Source organism: Nerophis lumbriciformis, linkage group LG01 (genome assembly GCF_033978685.3).
Source record: "Nerophis lumbriciformis linkage group LG01, RoL_Nlum_v2.1, whole genome shotgun sequence".
NCBI lineage: Eukaryota > Metazoa > Chordata > Actinopteri > Syngnathiformes > Syngnathidae > Nerophis > Nerophis lumbriciformis.
In genome coordinates this window covers 15,859,186-15,880,531 of record NC_084548.2, presented here as the reverse complement: position 1 = coordinate 15,880,531, position 21,346 = coordinate 15,859,186, and the positions used below count along the sequence as shown (strand labels likewise).

At 38.8% G+C, this 21,346-nt stretch overlaps 1 protein-coding gene across 3 annotated transcripts in view; it reads left to right on the top strand.

Annotated features, from left to right (window-relative positions):
* The window catches only part of LOC133616582 (forkhead box protein J3-like), a 202,263-nt gene extending 187,270 nt beyond the window's left edge, over positions 1-14,993 (top strand). For 2 of the 3 annotated variants that reach the window (XM_061976044.2, XM_061976036.2), the window contains 3 exons: positions 7,403-7,630; positions 9,543-9,671; positions 13,745-14,992. In XM_061976044.2, the coding sequence (XP_061832028.1) occupies positions 7,403-7,630; positions 9,543-9,671; positions 13,745-13,863 (476 nt within the window). In that variant the 3' untranslated portion in view covers positions 13,864-14,992. Of the gene's footprint in view, positions 1-7,402; positions 7,631-9,542; positions 9,672-13,744 lie in introns of all 3 variants that reach the window. The other variant, XM_061976052.2, reaches the window with a different exon arrangement.
* Positions 14,994-21,346: the final 6,353 nt, after the last annotated feature.

The following is a 21,346-nucleotide window of genomic DNA, read 5'->3' as shown; positions in this document are numbered from 1 at the left end:
TTAGTCAGGACTTTGGGAAGGCAATTCTAAAACCTAATTCTAGCCTGATTTAGCCATTCCTTTACCACTTTTGACGTGTGTTTGGGGTCATTGTCCTGTTGGAACACCCAACTGCGCCCAAGACCCAACCAACATGAATAACTAAATTAGCGTGTCTCATTATGGATTTGTTTAGTCAAGATTATTCCTCCAGCTAATTCAGCCCTGGAATCACTGCTCTGCATGAAATAGAAATGACATCCATCCATTTTCTACCGCTTGTGTGGGTGGCGGGGGGTGCTGGAGCCTATCTCAGCTGCATTCTGGGCCTAAGTCGGGTTACACCCTGGACAAGTCGCCGCCTCATCGCAGGGCCAACACAGATAGACAGACAACATTCACACTCACATTCACACACTAGGGCCAATTTAGTGTTGCCAATCAACCTATCCCCAGGTGCATGTCTTTGGAGGTGGGAGGAAGCCGCAGTACCCGGAGGGAACCCACCGCGCAGTCACGGGGAGAACATGCAAACTCCATACATAAAGATCCTGAACTCACAACCTTTGTATTGTGAGGCACATGCACAAACCCCTCCTCCACCATGCTGCCCCTAGAAACTACATATTGATTAAAAAAAATCAAAAACAGCGCCATCCGCTGCTTCTGGAGGCACACTCCTCCTGTCCACAGCTCCTAATGTTGCCATGTTGTTTTTATATTGATCACGTCCTTTACTGCAGCCTCATTAAGAATTGATCCAATTCCTTCTGAGTCCGATTGGTTCATTTTGATTTGACTGCGATGATTGAATTCCATGTTTTCATATAGTCTTGCCCTTGAGGCACAACACTATAACGCCGTAATGATGCTGGCCTATTAAAAGTTATTAGCCTGCATTTGAGAGGCTGCTGTACTCTTTGTACGCACACACACACACCGTCTCCGTCTCTCCCAATTGTGTGATGTGAATAATCTAATTAGGCTCCCTCTCGGTAACAGCCTCTTATCCTGGTCAGTGCACAAAGCCGGCAACATCCATGCACGACGGATGATGACAGCTGGTCCCATAACACACACACACTTCATCACCTTTCTCTCTCTCTCTCTCTCTCTGTCTCTCTCCTCATGTTGCACTTGACCCCTCTCACACCACCATAACGCCATCCACCAAGTCTGGATAGGCTTCAGAGAGCAGGAAACCTCTCCTGCTGCCTCCGCCGGGACCAAACACAAGCTCCACACGTTTGCTGCGGACAAATATAGCAGCGCGGCACTGAGGGCACAATATGAGCCACTTCATCACGTCAACTGAGCGTTTAGGAGAGTCGTAATGAGGTTATGCTGGACGTGACTTGCTTCAATATATTTCATTTTCATATAGCGTTCGTTCATCAAGTGGACCTCCAGATGGAATCCAATTAATGGTCATTTTTACGGACCTTATTGTTGCGCCATTAAGTTTATTATTTTTTTGAAGTATTGCAATTCATAAGCTATTAAGATTATTGCATGACACAGCAAAGTGGGAAAATATTCTAAGACTTTGTATCAAAGGATGTTAAATTACCGCAATACCTGCATAGGCAATATTATAGGAATACTGAATGGTTCTTGGGGGCAACTTTGGATGCATACTGAATCGGGTACTTTTATAGGCGCCGTCAGTATTACCGGATGAGCCTTATTTCGATACCTGTGTTGCCTGTGACATTTCGTCCGATTGCAGATTGCAGACTAAACACCAGCGTAAACACTTTGCAAGGAAACAATCATCGGTCGTACTGCATCTAGATAATGTAAACAAAATTTCAATGCCATTCAAAGCATGTATGCCTGATAAAAAACACTCAAACGTAAAGTAAATCTCCGCTTTTTGAAAATGTGTTAGCCTAATGCTAATTTGCATTGGTTTTGCCATAGACATGCTCCTGATTAGTGTTTGTTATTTTTTTACGCTCTTTTTACTCTCAAACGTAAAGGCTCCATTTTTCCTATATGTGTTAGCTTAATGTGTTTGCCATAAACGTGCTACTGATTGGCACCAGTGATTTTTTTACGCCCTTTTTACGCTCAAACCTAAAGTAAGACTCCACTTTTTGAAAATGTGTTAGCCTAATGCTAATTTGCATTGGTTTTGCCATAGATCTGCTCCTGATTAGTATTAGTAATTTTTTTCACGCTCCTTTTACTCTCAAACGTAAAGGCTCTATTTTTCCAATGTGTTAGCTTAATGCTTATTTACATTGGTTTTGCCATAGACATGCTACTGATTGGCATCAGTGATTTTTTACGCTCAAACCTAAAGTAACCTCCACTTTTTGAAAATGTGTTAGCCTAATGCTAATTTGCATTGGTTTTGCCATAGATATTCTACTGATTAGTATTAGTAATTTTTTTTTACGCTCTTTTTACTCTCAAACGTAAAGGCTCCATTTTTCCAATATGTGTTAGCTTAATGCTTATTTACATTGGTTTTGCCATAAACATGCTGCTGATTGGCATCAGTGATTTTTTACGCTCAAACCTAAAATAAGGCTCCACTTTTTGAAAATGTGTTAGCCTAATGCTAATTTGCATTGGTTTTGCCATAGATATTCTCCTGATTAGTATTAGTAATTCTTTTAACGCTCTTTTTACTCTCAAACGTAAAGGCTCCATTTTTCCAATGTGTTAGCTTAATGCTTATTTAAATTGGTTTTGCCATAAGCATACTACTGATTGGCATCAGTGATTTTTTACGCCCTTTTTACGCTCAAACCTAAAATAAGGCTCCGCTTTTTGAAAATGTGTTAGCCTAATGCTAATTTGCATTGGTTTTGCCATAGATATTCTCCTGATTAGTATTAGTAATTTTCTTTACGCTCTTTTTAATCTCAAAGGCAAAGGCTCCATTTTTCCAATATGTGTTAGCCTAATGCTTATTTACATTGGTTTTGCCATAAACATGCTACTGATTGCATCGAGGACTTTTTATACCCTTTTTATGCGCTTAACCGAAAGTAAGGCTCCACTTTTTAAGTGTTAGCTTAATGCTTATTTACATTGGTTTTGCCATAGACATGCTACTGATTGGCATCAGTGTTTTTTTACGCTCAAACCTAAAATAAGGCTCCACTTTTTGAAAATGTGTCAGCCTAATGCTAATTTGCATTGGTTTTGCCATAGATCTGCTCCTGATTAGTATTAGTAATTTTTTTCACGCTCTTTTTACTCTCAAACGTAAAGGCTCCATTTTTCCAATATGTGTTAGCTTAATGCTTATTTACATTGGTTTTGCCATAGACATGCTACTGATTGGCATCAGTGATTTTTTACGCTCAAACCTAAAGTAACCTCCACTTTTTGAAAATGTGTTAGCCTAATGCTAATTTGCATTGGTTTTGCCATAGATATTCTCCTGATTAGTATTAGTAATTTTCTTTACGCTCTTTTTAATTTCAAAGGCAAAGGCTCAATTTTTCCAATATGTGCTAGCCTAATGCTTATTTACATTGGTTTTGCCATTAACATGCTACTGATTGCATCGAGGACTTTTTATACCCTTTTTATGTGCTTAACCTAAAGTAAGGCTCCACTTTTTAAGTGTTAGCTTAATGCTAATTTACATTGGTTTTGCCATAGACATGGCACTGATTGGTATTAGTAATTTTTTACGCCCTTTTTACGCTCAAGTCTTATGTAAGGCTCCGCTTTTTAAGTGTCAGCTTAATGCTAATTTACATTGGTTTTGCCATAGACATGCTACTGATTGGTATTATTCGTTTTTTACGCCCTTTTTACGCTCAAACCTAAAGTAAGGTTCCAATTTTCAAAGTGTTAGCGTAATGCTTATTTACATTGATTTTGCCATAGACATGCTACCGATTGGCAATAATGATTTTACATGGCGATTTCAACACCTTTGACATTTGGTAATGAAAACTATATCTAAGATACAATTGAACAGCTGGTGTGTAATAAGTTTAACCCTGTAAGACCCAAATATAGAAAAACCTAAAAAAATATATATTTGACCTTTTAGATGTTGTTGCATGTAGGAGGCATTTGATGCAGAAATTGAATAGTTAAAAAAAAAAAACGTTTATGTATGTTTTTAGAGAAATGTTGTAATATTGCAACATTGGGCTTTGATGGGAGCAAAATTTCTGTATTTGTACTCATGTTGTCTGAACAACTAAGGGTTCATTTACAATACAACCTGTTTGAGGCTACTGCAACAAGCCAGCATTTTGACTACCACATTCACCCAGTGTTGTATAGTTGCAACAATTGTATAACAAGCTCTAAATGAAATTTGATGCATCCGTTCCACAATAACTACATATGTACATGCTCTAGACCAGGGGTCACCAACCTTTTTGAAACCAAGAGCTACTTCTTGGGTACTGATTAATGCGAAGGGCTACCAGTTTGATACACACTTACATAAATTGCCAGAAATAGCCAATTTGCTCAATTTACCTTTAACTCTGTTATTATTAACAATTAATGATATTTATCTTTGTGGAAACACTGATCATCTTAATGATTTCTCACAATAAATATACCGTATTTTTCAGACTATAAGTCGCAGTTTTTTTCATCATTTGTGCAACTTATATATGTTTTTTTCCTTCTTTATTATGCATTTTCGGCAGGTGCGACTTATACTCCGGTGCGACTTATACTCCGAAAAATACGGTATATAGAAACAGATAAATATCAATATGCAATACTTTATTTTTATATTTTCTCTAAGTGCACATTTTTCAAATTGAACATTTTCAAATGATCACTTCTAAGACAGTCTGGTGAAATCACAATATCCCATTTTAACTAGCTAGCCACTAACATTTTTTAACAAATCATGAATTACTTTGCACCATGTTTGTACCAATAATAACTCATGTAAAATACAAAAGTCAGTCCAAGTTGTTAGAATATATAACAAATTCGACCAACAAAGAGAAATCATTATTTGTTCTAGATTTTCCAGAACAAAAATTTTAAAAGAAATTCAAAAGACTTTGAAATAAGATTTAAATTTGATTCTACAGATTTTCTAGTTTTGGCATGATAATTTTTTTAAATTTTAATCATAATAAGTTTGAAGAAATATTTCACAAATATCCTTCGTCGAAAAAACAGAAGCTAAAATGAAGAATTAAATTAAAACGTATTTATTATTCTTTACAATAAAAAAAAAAAAATTACTTTTAAATTGTCAGGAAAGAAGAGGAAGGAATTTAAAAGGTAAAAAAGGTATATGTGATTAAAAATCCTAAAATCATTTTTAAGGTTGTATTTTTTTTCTAAAATTGTCTTTCTGAAAGTTATAAGAAGCAAAGTAAAAAAATAAATGAATTTATTTAAACAAGTGATAACCAAGTCTTTAAAATATTTTCTTGGATTTTCAAATTCTATTTGAGTTTTGTCTCTCTTAGAATTAAAAATGTCGAGCAAAGCGAGACCAGCTTGCTAGTAAATAAATAACATTTAAAAAATCGAGGCAGCTCACTGGTAAGTGCTGCTATTTGAGCTATTTTTAGAACAGGCCAGCGGGCGACTCATCTGGTCCTTACGGGCACCGCGTTGGTGACCCCTGCTCTAGACATTGTAAAACAACCAAAAAATATATCAAATACATTTTACTTACTTGAATCTGATGAATCCAGTCCAATGAAACAAATAGATGTTGTTCGAAGGAAACCTTGAGGGGTAGTGTGAGTTAATGGCCAGAAGGCGTGACTTATAAACAAATGTACGATCCAATAGCCTTGTGAGACTGAACAATAGGACCCAATGACTATGTAAATGTGATTAAAAAAAAAAAAAAAAAATATATATATATATATATATATATATATATACATATATATATATATATATATATATATATATATATATATATATATATATATATAACGGATTGTTTTTTAGGATGGTTAAAGGTAACGTTGTAATTTTACAACAAGGGGTGTTACAGGGTTAAACACTTTGTAGAGTGCATCAAAAGACTAGATTTAGCTTAACGGCAAAGACTACTTCCTGTCTAGCATACTTGCCAACCTTGAGACCTCCGATTTCGGGAGGTGGGGGGTGGGGGGCGTGGTTGGGGGCGTAGTTAAGAGGGTAGGAGTATATTTACAGCTAGAATTCACCAAGTCAAGTATTTCATATATATATATATATATATATATATATATATATATATATATACAGTATATATAAATATATATAATAAAATAAATATATATTTATAGCTAAAATTCACTGAAAGTCAAGTATTTCTTATATATATATATATATATATATATATATATATATATAAGAAATACTTGACTTTCAGTGAATTTTAGCTATAAATATATATATATATATATATATATATATATATATATATATATATAAGAAATACTTGACTTTCAGTGAATTTTAGCTATAAATATATATTTATTTTATTATATATATTTATATATATATATATATATATATATATATATATATATATATATATATATATATATATATATATAAGAAATACTTGATTTTCAGTAAATTCTAGCTATAAATATATATTTATTTTATTATATATATTTATATATACTGTATATATATATTTATATATACTGTATATATAAAATAAATACTTGAATTTCAGTGTTCATTTATTTACACATATACACACATAACACTCATCTACTCATTGTTTAGTTAAGGGTTGAATTGTCCTTCCTTGTTCTATTCTCTGTCACTATTTTTCGAACCATGCTGAACACCCTCTCTGATGATGCATTGCTGTGTGCACGCACAAAAGTGATTTCATCAAATGCACTAGATGGCAGTATTGTCCTGTTTAAGAGTGTCACAACATTGCTGTTTACGGCAGAGGAACTGCTTTACGGTAGACGAAAACGTGACTGCTGTTGTTGTGTGTTGTTAGCGCTGGGAGGACGTTAATGAAACTGCCTAACAATAAACCCACATAAGAAACCAAGAACTCGCCCTCCATCATTCTACAGTTATAACGTGATTGGGCAGGCACGCTGTTTATATTATGGGTTAGCGGACCTGTGTCCGCCTGAATTTCGGGAGAAAATTTGTCCCGGGAGGTTTTCGGCAGAGGCGCTGAATTTCGGGAGTCTACCGGAAAATCCGGGAGGGTTGGCAAGTATGCTGTCTAGGCAACACAACATGGTGTATACACAACTCCTATCAAACGTCTTGGAATTGCAATAACACGGTCTACTATATAATACTTGTAAATGAGACTCAGAAGTGTAAGAAAGCAAGATATAGCTACTGGACAGCACAATTATTTATAATCAGCTCATTTTTAAATGTAAACAAAAAAGTATTTTATTATTAAACTATTAACATTGAACAACACACACAGAAGTGCGACTGTCACCTTCCTGTCCTCTGTGTACGTCTCCTCCAGGCCTGAAGGAGAGCATGCGTCAGGCCGAGCTCAACAACTGGTCCCTGGATGCTGGCCAGGTCGCCGACCTGTGCTCTTCCATCAACCAGTTCTTCACGGCCACGGGGGTCATCCCCGTCTCGCAACCTCAGGTCGCACCTGGGGCGTCGCAGGACCCCGCTCAGCCACTCGGCGCCATGCACCCCAAGGCCGTCCAGCACAACCAGCACGGCCGACACATCCGCACGGGTCAGAGACAATCCTGTAAATTGGTTGTAGATGACTATGAAGTATCCAATAGGACGTAATGCAATAGTTGTTAAAGTGGACCTACAAAGAGTTAGATCGAGGGTGTCAAACTCATTTTAGGTCGGGGGCCACATGGAGAAAAATCTACGGACTGGTAAAATCACGGCACGATAACTTAAAAATAAAGACAACTTCAGATTGTTTTCTTTGTTTAAAAATAGAACAAGCACATTCGGAAAATGTACAAATCATAATGTTGTTGTTGTTTTTTTTATACTTGTTGCGGTTAAAGGCCTACTGAAACCCACTACTACCGACCACACAGTCTGATAGTTTATATATCAATGATGAAATCTTAACATTGCAACACATGCCAATACGGCCGGGTTAGCTTACTAAAGTGCAATTTTAAATTTTGCGCGGAATATCATGCTGAAGACGTCTCGGTATGATGACGTCAGCGCGTGACGTCACGGATTGTAGAGGACATTTTGGGACAGCATGGTGGCCAGCTATTAAGTCGTCTGTTTTCATCGCAAAATTCCACAGTATTCTGGACATCTGTGTTGGTGAATCTTTTGCAATTTGTTCAATGAACAATGGAGACAGCAAAGAAGAAAGCTGTAGGTGGGAAGCGGTGTATTGCGGCCGACTGCAGCAACACAAACACAGCCGGTGTTTCATTGTTTACATTCTTGGAAGATGACAGTCAAGCTTTACCATTGGCCTGTGGAGAACTGGGACAACAGAGACTCTTACCAGGAGGACTTTGAGTTGGATGCGCAGACACGGTACCGTGAGTACGCATGCAGCTGCGGCTTCCAAACATTTGATCGCTTGCCCATACGTGCGTGCCGCTATGTGCATGTCACGTACGTAACTTTGGGGACTTTGGGGAAATATATGTGCTGTATGAACTTTGGGGAGGTGAACGGTACTTTGGGCTGTGGGATTGAGTGTGATGTGCAGGTGTTTGAGTTGTATTGGCGGGTTATATGGACGGGAGGGGAGAGGTGTTTGTTATGCGGGATTAATTTGTGGCATATTAAGTATAAGCCTGGTTGTGTTGTGGCTAATAGAGTATATATATGTCTTGTGTTTATTTACTGTTTTAGTCATTCCCAGCTGAATATCAGGTCCCACCCGCCTCTCACAGCATGTTCCCTATCTGAATCGCTCCCACTGCCCTCTAGTCCTTCACTCTCACTTTCCTCATCCACAAATCTTTCATCCTCGCTCAAAATAATGGGGAAATCGTCGCTTTCTCGGTCCGAATCGCTCTCGCTGCTGGTGGCCATGATTGTAAACAATGTGCAGATGTGAGGAGCTCCACAACCTGTGACGTCACGCTACTCGTCTGCTACTTCCGGTACAGGCAAGGCTTTTTTATCAGCGACCAAAAGTTGCAAACTTTATCGTCGATGTTCTCTACTAAATCCTTTCAGCAAAAATATGGCAATATCGCGAAATGATCAAGTATGACACATTAAATGGACCTGCTATCCCCGTTTAAATAAGAAAATCGCATTTCAGTAGGCCTTTAATAGTATTCTACCTTTATTTGTCGTTATTTATACTTTCTGAATAAATTATGTATTGCCGTTTATCAGTCAACTCATTGATCTATCAAAATAAAATAAAAAATAAAATAAAAAAAATTACATGATGTACTGATGTACTAACATCATGTGATTTAATTTTTTTTTTACATGTATAGCATAATCTACAAAGATACAAATAATTGCTATTGCGACATCTAGTGGACACATTTAGAACAGCAGTTTCTTTCATTGAAAAATTCCGGCTCATTTTTATACTTAGCAAACTCATTCAGACTGAATGTCAGGGTCTTCTCTGACACGTTACTGAGAGTTAGGTCATCGGCCTTTTGTGTGTGTTCCCCCCCCCACAGGGAACATGTACATGGACTCCAGACAGAACATTCCTTCTCTGATGGGACCACCCGGATACCCCCACATGCCTCCCATTAGCAACACAGCTCCCACTATGACGGTGGACTCCTCCATCACGCTCTTACCAGGTGTGTGTGTGTGTGTGTATGTCTGTGGATTATACGGAGTGTTCCATTGTATATTGTCAAACTGAAGTTTGTTATTTTGTATACTTTGAAATTCCATCAAAAATTCTTATAAAAATGATATTCCAGACTCTACTGCCGGTAAGTACAGTGGAACCTCGATTTACAAACACCTATTGGCGACCTTTTCGGTTTATAAACGTTTACACCGCGCCAAATATGAAGTTAAAGTTCAAGTACCAATGATTGTCACACACACACTAGTTGTGGTGAAATTTGTCCTCTGCATTTGACCCATCCTCGGTAATCATTTTGTTGATTTAACCCAATATTCCAACCTTTGCACACTTTGAAAACACTTTAATGCATACTTGCCAACCCTCCCGAATTTTCCGGGAGACTCCCGAAATTCAGCGCCTCTCCCGAAAACCTCCCGGGACAAATATTCTCCCTAAAATAACCCGATTTTCAGCCGGAGCTGGAGGCCACGCCCCCTCTAGCTCCATGCGGACCTGAGTGAGGACAGCCTTTTTTTATGACGGGAGGACAACAGGGTGACAAGAACTAAATCATCCAGACTAGAGATACATTGTATTATTATGTTTATTTTACCTAAAAATAAATATATTTATTAATAAAAAATAAAAAAAATAAATACATTTTTACTATATTTTGCTAAAAACATCAAAATTAATTGTATTTTTATTTGTATTTTTTCTGACTCCTTATTACATCCAGTCATAGAATTATACATTAAAATAAACATATTGGAAATAATTAATTTTAAATGATCATAATAATTCATTTAAAATGACCGTATTTAATTATTAAAATAATTGCTTGTTTATCAACAACTTTAGCATTTTATTCATTACATTTTGAAGCTCTCAGAACCCAAGTTATGTTATATTCCTTAAGATGTATTTATGCAAGTTTGAAGTATCAATTATCTAAACACAGTTTTGTTTGCATATTTTCAGGATGTAGATATATATATATATATATATATATATATATATATATATATATATATTTATATATGTATATGTATATGTATGTATATATATATATATGTATGAAATACTTGACTTGGTGAATTCTAGCTGTTAATATACTCCTCCCCTCTTAACCACACCCCCACCCTCAACCACGCCCCTGTCCCACCCTCGACCACGCCCCCCACCCCCCAACCTCCCGAAATCGGAGGTCTCAAGGTTGGCAAGTATGCTTTAATGTATATACAGTACAGGCCAAAAGTTTGGACACACCTTCTGATTCAATGTTTTCTCTTTATTTCCATGACTATTTACATTGTAGCTTGTCACTGAAGGCATCAAAACTATGAACGAACACATGTGGAGTTATTTACTTAACAAAAAAAGGTGAATTAGCTGAAAACGTGTTTTATATTCTAGTTTCTTCAAAATAGCCACCCTTTGCTCCGATTACTGCTTTGCACACTCTTGGCATTCTCTCGATGAGCTTCAGGAGGCTGAAATGGTTTTCACTTCACAGGTGTCATAGTTTTGATGCCTTCAGTGACAATCTACAATGTAAATAGTCATGAAAACAAAGAAAACACACTGAAATGAGAAGGTATGTCCAAACTTTTGGCCTGTATTGTATATATATTAAAGTGTTTTCAAAGTGTGCATTTTTCCCCCCACTAAAACAGGCATTTTTGTCGAGGTTAAAACCAATTATTCATGTGTACATTGATTCTCATGGGGAATGTTGCTTTACTTTATGAACTTTTCACTTTATGAACCATGTTGAAAAAATCAATAAAGTTTGTAAATCGGAATTCCACTGTACATCACATCTCTTAAAAAGCCTTAAATACTGTGCCAAGTATGCCCCCTAGAGGCTGTGAGCAGTATAGAGGGTGACCGACATCATCACTATTCTATTTTTACTCCAGAGCTAGAACATAAATTACTTATAGACGCTTTCTCATATGTATTACAGGGGTGTCAGATCCAATATTGATATCGGATTTTGCGCGGATATCAGCAAAAAAAGCAAGTATCAGATTATGTCCGCTTGCGTCTAAAGTCTCTGATGCAAGGGGTCGTACACAGCGTGTTCACTTGTGCAAAGCTGAACAGTCAGTTGGCATCTAAATGTCCTCCAAAAAGCACACAAGGTTGGTCTTTTTCTTGTGTTTTAGTGAAGTTATTTCCAAAAGGTTAGTAGCACACAAGCGAAACAAAAATAATAAAGTTCCTTAAAGGGGCTGTTTGCAACTAGTTCACAGTTCCATTTTTCAAAGCAAAACAAGAACATTATTGGCTCGCTTGTGTTACCATAATTGGTTTAACAGCACACATTTGTGCTGGGCCCCTGGAGAGTGGGTCCAGACTGAGACCAAGGGAGAAAAAAAACTTCATAGCCATAGCACACATAAACATGTGTGTAAGAGGGAACCATCAAACATCAAAGAAAACAAAGGACATTAAAGACATTAAAAAAGGAGAGGTGATGCAACCAGCCATTTCTACATACAGCTACAAAAGTAAAACAAAACAAAAACAAAAAACATACACACTGTGTTGGCCTCTGCGGTGTTGCACGCCATCGTCTGCTGGGGTGGGGGGAGCATGGCCAGAAACAGGAGCAGACCCAACAAAGCAACCAAGAGAGCCGACTCCACCGTCGGCCGCCCACTAACTCTTGGCCAGTGTCCAGTCCGCATGGATGAGCGAGGATGCGTCTAAGGCAGTGGTTCTTAACTTTGTTGGAGGTACCAAACCCCACCAGTTTAATATGCGCATTCATCGAACCCTTCATTAGTGAAGTTATATGTTTTTGGTAATACTTTAGTATGGGGAACATATTCTAAGTAACAAAGACTTAATTTAGAGTTATTTGGTTAGGGTTAGGGTTAGAGGGTTCGGGCCAGGATTAGAGGGTTAGGGTTATAATAAGGCCATGCCGAATAAGGCATTAATAAGTACTTAATAATGACGAGTTAAGAGCCAATATGTTACTAATTTGCATGTTAATAAGCAACTAATTAATGATGAATATGTTCCCCATACTAAAGTGTTACCATGTTTTTTCACTGGTGCACAAAATGAACCGTGCATGAACAGCACCTTGTTCAAAGAACAAAACCAACACAGTGCATAAACTTACAACAAATTACACCCCTGCAAGTCAGCTGTTGCCGTATCCGTAATACGCTGATAGGGAAAGTTTTTATTTACACGATGAGTCGGGTGTGTCTCGACCTCCGCCGAACCCCTGAGCCCGACTCACCGAACCCCAAGGGTTCGATCGAACCCAGGTTAAGAACTATTGGTCTAAGGCAGTGGTCGGCAACCCGCGGCTCCGGAGCCGCATGCGGCTCTTTTATCACTCTGATGCGGCTCAGCTGCATACTTGCTGACCCTCCCGAGAGATTTCCGGATTTCGGTGCCTCTCGCAGAAAACTCCCGGGATTAATATTCTCCGATTTTCACCCTAACAATAATAATAAGCGCGTGCCATGATGGTACAGCATTTAGCACCCTCTACAATCTGTATAAACAGTGTGCCAGCCCAGCCTTTTGTTGTATGCATCTTCTACTTGCGCACGCAAGAGACAGCAAGGAACAGGTTACACTGACGGTGGCCATATAAAACAACTTTAACACTCTTACTAATAATGCGCCACACTTTAAACCAAAACCAAACAAGAATGACAAACACATTTCGGGAGAACATCTGCACCTTAACACAACATAAACACAACAGAACAAATACCCAGAATCCCATGCAGCCCTGACTCTTCCGGGCTACATTATACACCCCTGCTACCACCAAACCCCGCCCCCACCTCAACCCTGCTCCCCCACACATACAGACCCCTTTCTTTAATTTGTGAAACTGGTCAAAAGGGCTCTTTGAGTGGTAAAGGTTGCCGACCCCTGGTCTAAGGAGACCGAGGCATTAGTGTTTTTCCTACCTACTATTGTTCTGTTTGAGTAATTCCACATGATCAAGCCTTGTCTAATGTTTATAACCACGTGCTTTAAAGGCTCTGTACTAAATACAAAATGATAAAAATCATTTTGGCTTTTCCTCTTGTCCAGGCCATCACGGCCAGCTGAGCCAGCAGCAGCACATGTTTCCCCCAGGACACTTCCAGGTGAGGCGCATGCTGGCTGCAGACGACATCCAGGACGACTTTGACTGGGACTCCATAGTATAAGCGGACACAGGGAGTAAGAGATAACCTGTGTTGATGTCCGTCGAGGTGTAGGACTGTACAGTCAGCTTCTTACGCCAGTGAGAAATGAACTCAGAAGACAATCCAAAGGGATAAAAGAAGTCTTTTTTGGGGGGGGGCGGGGGTGTATGTAGCTGGAGGACAAGTGTAAAGACAATCAAATTGTTGCAAGTGGACCAAGTTGTAAACAACACCTGACACTGTGCCAACATGGCTGACAAGTTGCGAAAGCTGTCAAAACATCTGTGAAATGTAAATGCATTTTATACATACATATATATACACATACACATATACAGACATGCAGATATATAAATAAATAAAAACACACACACACACATACTGGTTATCATTTGGAATGGGGACCAAGTTTTTGATCATCACTTGTGGGGACCACCCTTTCTACAGGTTGTGGAGGCAGAAAAAAATGAGGCCACTGCCCAGTTAGCTCATACACGGCTTTAAATCTCTGGATTGATGAAGTAATGTGCTGATCATTCTTACTGGGGAAAAAGAGTTAATATGGTTCATGGGGACCAAATTTAAATAATTTTGCATAATTCATACAAATTTGTACGTGACTACTGAGGACCATTTATAAAAAAAAAATTTAAAAAAAAAAGAAAAAGAAAAAATGACATGATCCTCAGAATACAGCACTACAGCTGTCCTATTATAGGAAGTTTCACCACTTAAATGTTAAAGCAAATCCTGCATCTTCTAAAGTTACATTATCATCAATTTCAGAATTGTTAAAACCATTAAAAATCAGTTCCCAGTGGCTTATTATATTTTTCGAAGTTTTTTTCAAAATGTTACCCATCACGCAATACCCCTAAAAAAAGCTTCAAAGTGCCTGATTTTAACCACCCATCCATTTTCCTGTGACGTCACATAGTGAAGCCAACACAAACAAACATGGCGGAAAGAACAGCAAGCTATAGCGACATTAGCTCGGATTCAGACTCGGATTTCAGCGGCTTAAGCGATTCAACAGATTACGCATGTATTGAAACGGATGGTTGTAGTGTGGAGGCAGGTAGCGAAAACGAAATTGAAGAAGAAACTGAAGCTATTGAGCCATATCGGTTTGAACCGTATGCAAGCGAAACCGACGAAAACGACACGACAGCCAGCGACACGGGAGAAAGCGAGGACGAATTCGGCGATCGCCTTCTAACCAACGATTGGTATGTGTTTGTTTGGCATTAAAGGAAACTAACAACTATGAACTAGGTTTACAGCATATGAAATACATTTGGCAACAACATGCACTTTGAGACTGCAGACAGCCCAATTTTCATCAATTAATATATTCTGTAGACATACCCTCATCCGCTCTCTTTTCCTGAAAGCGGATCTGTCCAGTTTTGGAGTTGATGTCAGCAGGCCAGGGAAGCTAGGGTCGATATTCTTCTCTTGATCATCTTCGGTGGCATAAGGGACGGTGTGAGCCAAGACATCCAGGGGGTTTAGCTCGCTCGTTTGCGGGAACAAACTGCCGCCATTGCTTGCCGTGCTACCGAGGTCTTTTGTCCCTGAATTGCTCACACACTCCGGCAGATTCAATGGGGGTCTGGCGGCAGATTTCTTTGACTTTATCGTTGGAAATGCATCTGCTTTGAGTGTCGCAGGATATCAACACATTCTTGCCATCTCTGTCGTAGCATAGCTTTCGTCGGTAAAGTGTGCGGAACAAACGTCCAATTTCTTGCCAATTTTGCATCTTTGGGCCACTGGTGCAACTTGAATCCGTCCCTGTTCGTGTTGTTACACCCTCCGACAACACACCGACGAGGCATGATGTCTCCAAGGTACGGAAAACAGTTGAAAAAACGGAAAATAACAGAGCTGATTTGACTCGGTGTTTGAGAAAATAGCGGATTGCTTCCCGATGTGACGTCACAACGTGAGGTCATCACTCCGAGAGCGAATATTAGAAAGGCGTTTAATTCGCCAAAATTCACCCATTTAAAGTTCGGAAATCGGTTAAAAAAATATATGGTCTTTTTTCTGCAACATCAAGGTATATATTGACGCTTACATAGGTCTGGTGATAATGTTCCCCTTTAAAAAAAATAAAAAATAAAATTCTAATTAAATATGACATGATCCTCAGAATACAGCACTACAGCTGTCCTCTTATAGGAAGTTTCACCACTTAAATGTTAAAGCAAATCCTGCATCTTCTAAAGTTAAAATTAAAGTTAAAGTACCAATGATTGTCACACACACACTAGGTGTGGCGAAATTATTCTCTGCATTTGACCCATCACCCTTGATCACCCCCTGGGGGATGAGGGGAGCAGTGGCCGCGCCCGGGAATAATTTTTGGTGATTTAACCCCCAATTCCAACCCTTGATGCTAAATGCCAAGCAGGGAGGTAATGGGTCCCATTTTTATAGTCTTTGGTATGACTCGGCCGGGGTTTGACCTCACAACCCTACCGATCTCAGGGCGGACACTCTAACCACTCGGTCACTGATCTGTGACATTACTGAAAACTGCTATTTAGCAGTAATGACTCCAAATAGCTCCAACTACCATATATAGAAGGATATAGAATGGATCTGACTATCATTTAAAAAGGTTTCCCTTTAGGGGACCTGTTTTTTTTTTTTGTCCCCATACCGTCAGAGGTCCCCATAAAGGTGACTGTGTAAAGAGAGTGATGTCCCCATTAAGTAAGCATTGCCAGAACACACACACACACACACACACACACACATCCTGTGAATTTAACATATGTTCCAAACAGAAGGATATTAATTTAAAAACAACTGTTTGGTTTTTCTTTGTGAATTCTCTGTACTGCTTGTATTACCTGTTCTTATCTGAAATGAGGACACGCAGGGTGAGGAGAATGCGGGAGTTGAGCGTCATCTGCTGGTCAAAACAAGCATCACAACATATCCTTTCAGAAGAATTCTATGCACCCACTCTCTTTTTGTTTCTTCTTGACATTGTTTTTTTATGTACGAATCCATGCTGTCACATTCTCAGGGTGTTTCACCGATTGGTCATCTGAAGCCGTTTGCGTCCTAAAGTGACGGCAACGTTCAGTTGTTGGCTCCTGGGACAAAAAAAAAACACAACAAAAAACAGTAATTTGTCATCGAAAGAAAGTACAGTAGAATAAGCTCAGACAACACTGGCTACACTCGGATTCTTGCATCCTAAATGTAGTAATTCTGAAACCATGTACAAACCCCGTTTCCATATGAGTTGGGAAATTGTGTTAGATGTAAATATAAACGGAATACAATGATTTGCAGATCATTTTCAACCCATGTTCAGTTGAATATGCTACAAAGACAACATATTTGATGTTCAGACTGATAAGCATTTTTTTTTTTGCAAATAATCATTAACTTTAGAATTTGATGCCAGCAACACGTGACAAAGAAGTTGGGAAAGGTAGCAATGAATACTGACAAAGTTGAGGAATGCTCATCAAACATTTATTTGGAACATCCCACAGGTGCACAGGCAAATTGGGAACAGGTGGGTGCCATGATTGGGTATAAAAGTAGATTCCATGAAATGCTCAGTCATTCACAAACAAGGATGGGGCGAGGGTCACCACTTTGTCAACAAATGTGTTAGCAAATTGTTGAACAGTTTAAGAAAAACCTTTCTCAACCAGCTATTGCAAGGAATTTAGGGATTTCACCATCTACGGTCTGTAATATCATCAAAGGGTTCAGAGAATCTGGAGAAATCACTGCACGTAAGCAGCTAACCCCGTGACCTTCGATCCCTCAGGCTGTACTGCATCAACAAGCGATGTCAGTGTTTAAAGGATATCACCACATGGGCTCAGGAACACTTCAGTAACCCACTGTCAGTAACTACAGTTGGTCGCTACATCTACATAAGTGCAAGTTAAAACTCTCCTATGCGAGGCGAAAACCGTTTATCAACAACACCCAGAAACGCCGTTGGCTTCGCTGGGCCTGAGCTCATCTAAGATGGACTGATACAAAGTGGAAAAGTGTTCTGTGGTCTGACGAGTCCACATTTCAAATTGTTTTTGGAAACTGTGGACGTCGTGTCCTCCGGACCAAAGAGGAAAAGAACCATCCGGATTGTTATAGGCGCAAAGTTGAAAAGCCAGCATCTGTGATGGTATGGGGGTGTTTTAGTGCCCAAGACATGGGTAACTTACACATCTCTGAAGGCGCCATTAATGCTGAAAGGTACATACAGGTTTTGGAGCAACATATGTTGCCATCCAAGCAACGTTACCATGGACGCCCCTGCTTATTTCAGCAAGACAGTGCCAAGCCACGTGTTACATCAACGTGGCTTCATAGTAAAAGAGTGCGGGTACTAGACTGGCCTGCCTGTAGTCCAGACCTGTCTCCCATTGAAAATGTGTGGCGCTTTATGAAGCCTAAAATACCACAACGGAGACCCCTGGACAGTTGAACAATTTAAGCTGTACATCAAGCAAGAATGGGAAAGAATTCCACCTGAGAAGCTTAAAAAATGTGTCTCCTCAGTTCCCAAACGTTTACTGAGTGTTGTTAAAAGGAAAGGCCATGTAACACAGTGGTGAACATGCCCTTTCCCAACTACTTTGGCCCGTGTTGCAGCCATGAAATTCTAAGTTAATTATTATTTGCAAAAATAAAGTTTATGAGTTTGAACATCAAATATCTTGTCTTTGTAGTGCATTCAATTGAATATGGGTTGAAAAGGATTTGCAAATCATTGTATTCCGTTTATGTTTACATCTAACACAATTTCCCAACACATATGGAAACGGGGTTTGTATATGATTTATAACAAAGGTCAGCCATGACTCATTTTGAGGTGAAGACGAGCATCTTTTGCACAATTGTAGTGAAAAAGTACGTTTAACGAGAAAAAAAGAAGTGATTTTTGTGGAAAATCGGATCAGGTAACGAGGGAACAACTCTTCTTTTATCCATTGTGTTCTAGTCCTTGTGTGGAAAAAGTGTTTTTTTTCTTTTAAGTGTACAGCTCCACATTGCTCAAAAGAAACCATGTTTGTATCAACTGGACGTGAACAGGAAGTTGAAAACAAAAAAAAAAGAAGACTCTTTGATATTATTGCCATCAATGCTGTATTACAGTGACCAGCATTATATCAGTTGTTTGTGCGTTGTTGTCCTTATGTAAATAACACAATATTTCTCATCATTTTCCCTTTAAGAAGGAAATAACTGCAGATTGGTGGGGATTTTTTTTTATTATTATTATTTGTTCTTCAGGAGACACTGTGTGTAAATATCGTCCTTATATTGTAAATATGTGCTTTTTTTGTGTGTCATAGGTAATGTGTGTATGGTTCAACGGTTACAGATCTGTTTCAGTGTTGATTAAAATGTAATTGAACATTTTTACTGCCCTAACCATGCTTCTGCTATTGATGCTTTACTACAGTGGCACATTTTGTTTATATTAAAAAGCAAACAAACATGTACAGTCGTGGTCAAAAGTTTACATACACTTGTAAAGAACATAATGTCATGGCTGTCTTGAGTTTCCAATCATTTCTACATTTTTTTGTGATAGAGTGATTGGAGCACATACTTGTTGGTCACAAAAAACATTCATGAAGTTTGGTTCTTTTATGAATTTATTATGGGTCTACTGAAAATGTGACCAAATCTGCTGGGTCAAAAGTATACATACAGCAATGTTAATATTTGGTTACATGTCCCTTGGCAAGTTTCACTGCAATAAGGCGCTTTTGGTGGCCATCCACAAGCTTCTGGCAAACTTCTGGTCGAATTTATAACCACTCCTCTTGACAAAATTGGTGCAGTTCAGCTAAATGTGTTGGTTTTCTGACATGGACTTGTTTCTTCAGCATTGTCCACATGTTTAAGTCAGGAATTTGGGAAGGCAATTCTAAAACCTTAATTCTAGCCTGATTTAGCCATTCCTTTACCATTTTTGACGTGTGTTTGGGGTCATTGTCCTGTTGGAACACCCAACTGACCAGAGAACTTTCCTCTAGGAGGTCTTATCTTTGTCCATGTGATGTCAGATGAAACAAAAATTGAGCTGTTTGTCCACAATACCCTGCAATATGTTTGGAGGAGAAAAGGTGAGGCCTTTAATCCCAGGAACACTATACCTACCGTCAAGCATGGTGGTGGTAGTATTATGCTATGGGCCTGTTTTGCTGCCAATGGAACTGAACTGGTGCTTTACATAGAGTAAATGGGACAATGAAAAAGGAGGATTACCTCCAAATTCTCCAGGACAACCTAAACTCATCAGCCCGGAGGTTGGGTCTTAGGCACAGTTGGGTGTTCCAACAGGACAATGACCCCAAACACATGTCTAAAGTGGTAAAGGAATGGCTAAAACAGGCTAGAATTAAGGTTTTAGAATGGCCTTCCCAAAGTCCTGACTTAAACGTGTGGACAATGCTGAAGAAACAAGTCCATGTCAGAAAACCAACAAATTTAGCTGAACTGCAACCAATTTTGTCAAGAGGAGTGGTCAAAAATTCAACCAGAAGCTTGTGGATGGCAAACCAAAAGCGCCTTATTGCAGTGAAACTTGCCAAAGGACATGTAACCAAATATTAACATTGCTGTATGTATACCTTTGACCTAGCAGATTTGATTTATAGACCCATAATAAATTCATAAAATAACCAAACTTCATGATTTTTTTTGGTACCCAACAAGTATGTGCTCCAATCACTATCACAAAAAAATAAGAGTTGTATAAATGATTGGAAACCCAAGACAGCCATGACATTATGTTCTTTACAAGTGTATGTAAACTTTTGACCACGATTGTATATACACTGTCAAAATTTTCAGGAATTTTACAGCATCTAACAGTATTTTGTCACGGTAAAATACTGCAATCAAAGTTAATTGTAACATTACAAAAATTGACTATAAAAAAATATTGCATCCTTTCAAAACAAATTTCACAGTAAAATACTTTGTCATAGTCCTCTTATATCACAACAAATTATTGTAAATTCAAACTGATTGGTCTCTTAAGTAGACTACATTGTACACTCTTGTACAGTAGGTGAAGTTACAGCATTTATGTGTGACTTTTTGTAATTAACTGCAAATTCACAGTTCGAAAGTTACAGTAAACTGCTGTGAAGATATTTCACAGCATTATAAAATTATAAAAGCAATGCAATTACAGTAGGAAGACGATTAACATGGTCCCATTCATTGCAGTTTACCTGACACAAGAAACGTGACAAATTGGGGGGGGATGCGCTATCTACTTTAGCCGCAAGATGGCAGTAATGTGTTGAACTCCTCCCTGAGGAGGAGTTTAGGGCACGTCCAACCAGCAGGAGGCCACGGGGAAGACCCAAGACACGGTGGAAAGATTATGTCTCCCAGCTGGCCTGGGAACACCTCAGGGTCCCCTGGGAAGAGCTGGATGAAGTAGCTAGGGCAGTGGTTCTTAACCTTGTTGGAGGTACCGAACCCCACCAGTTTC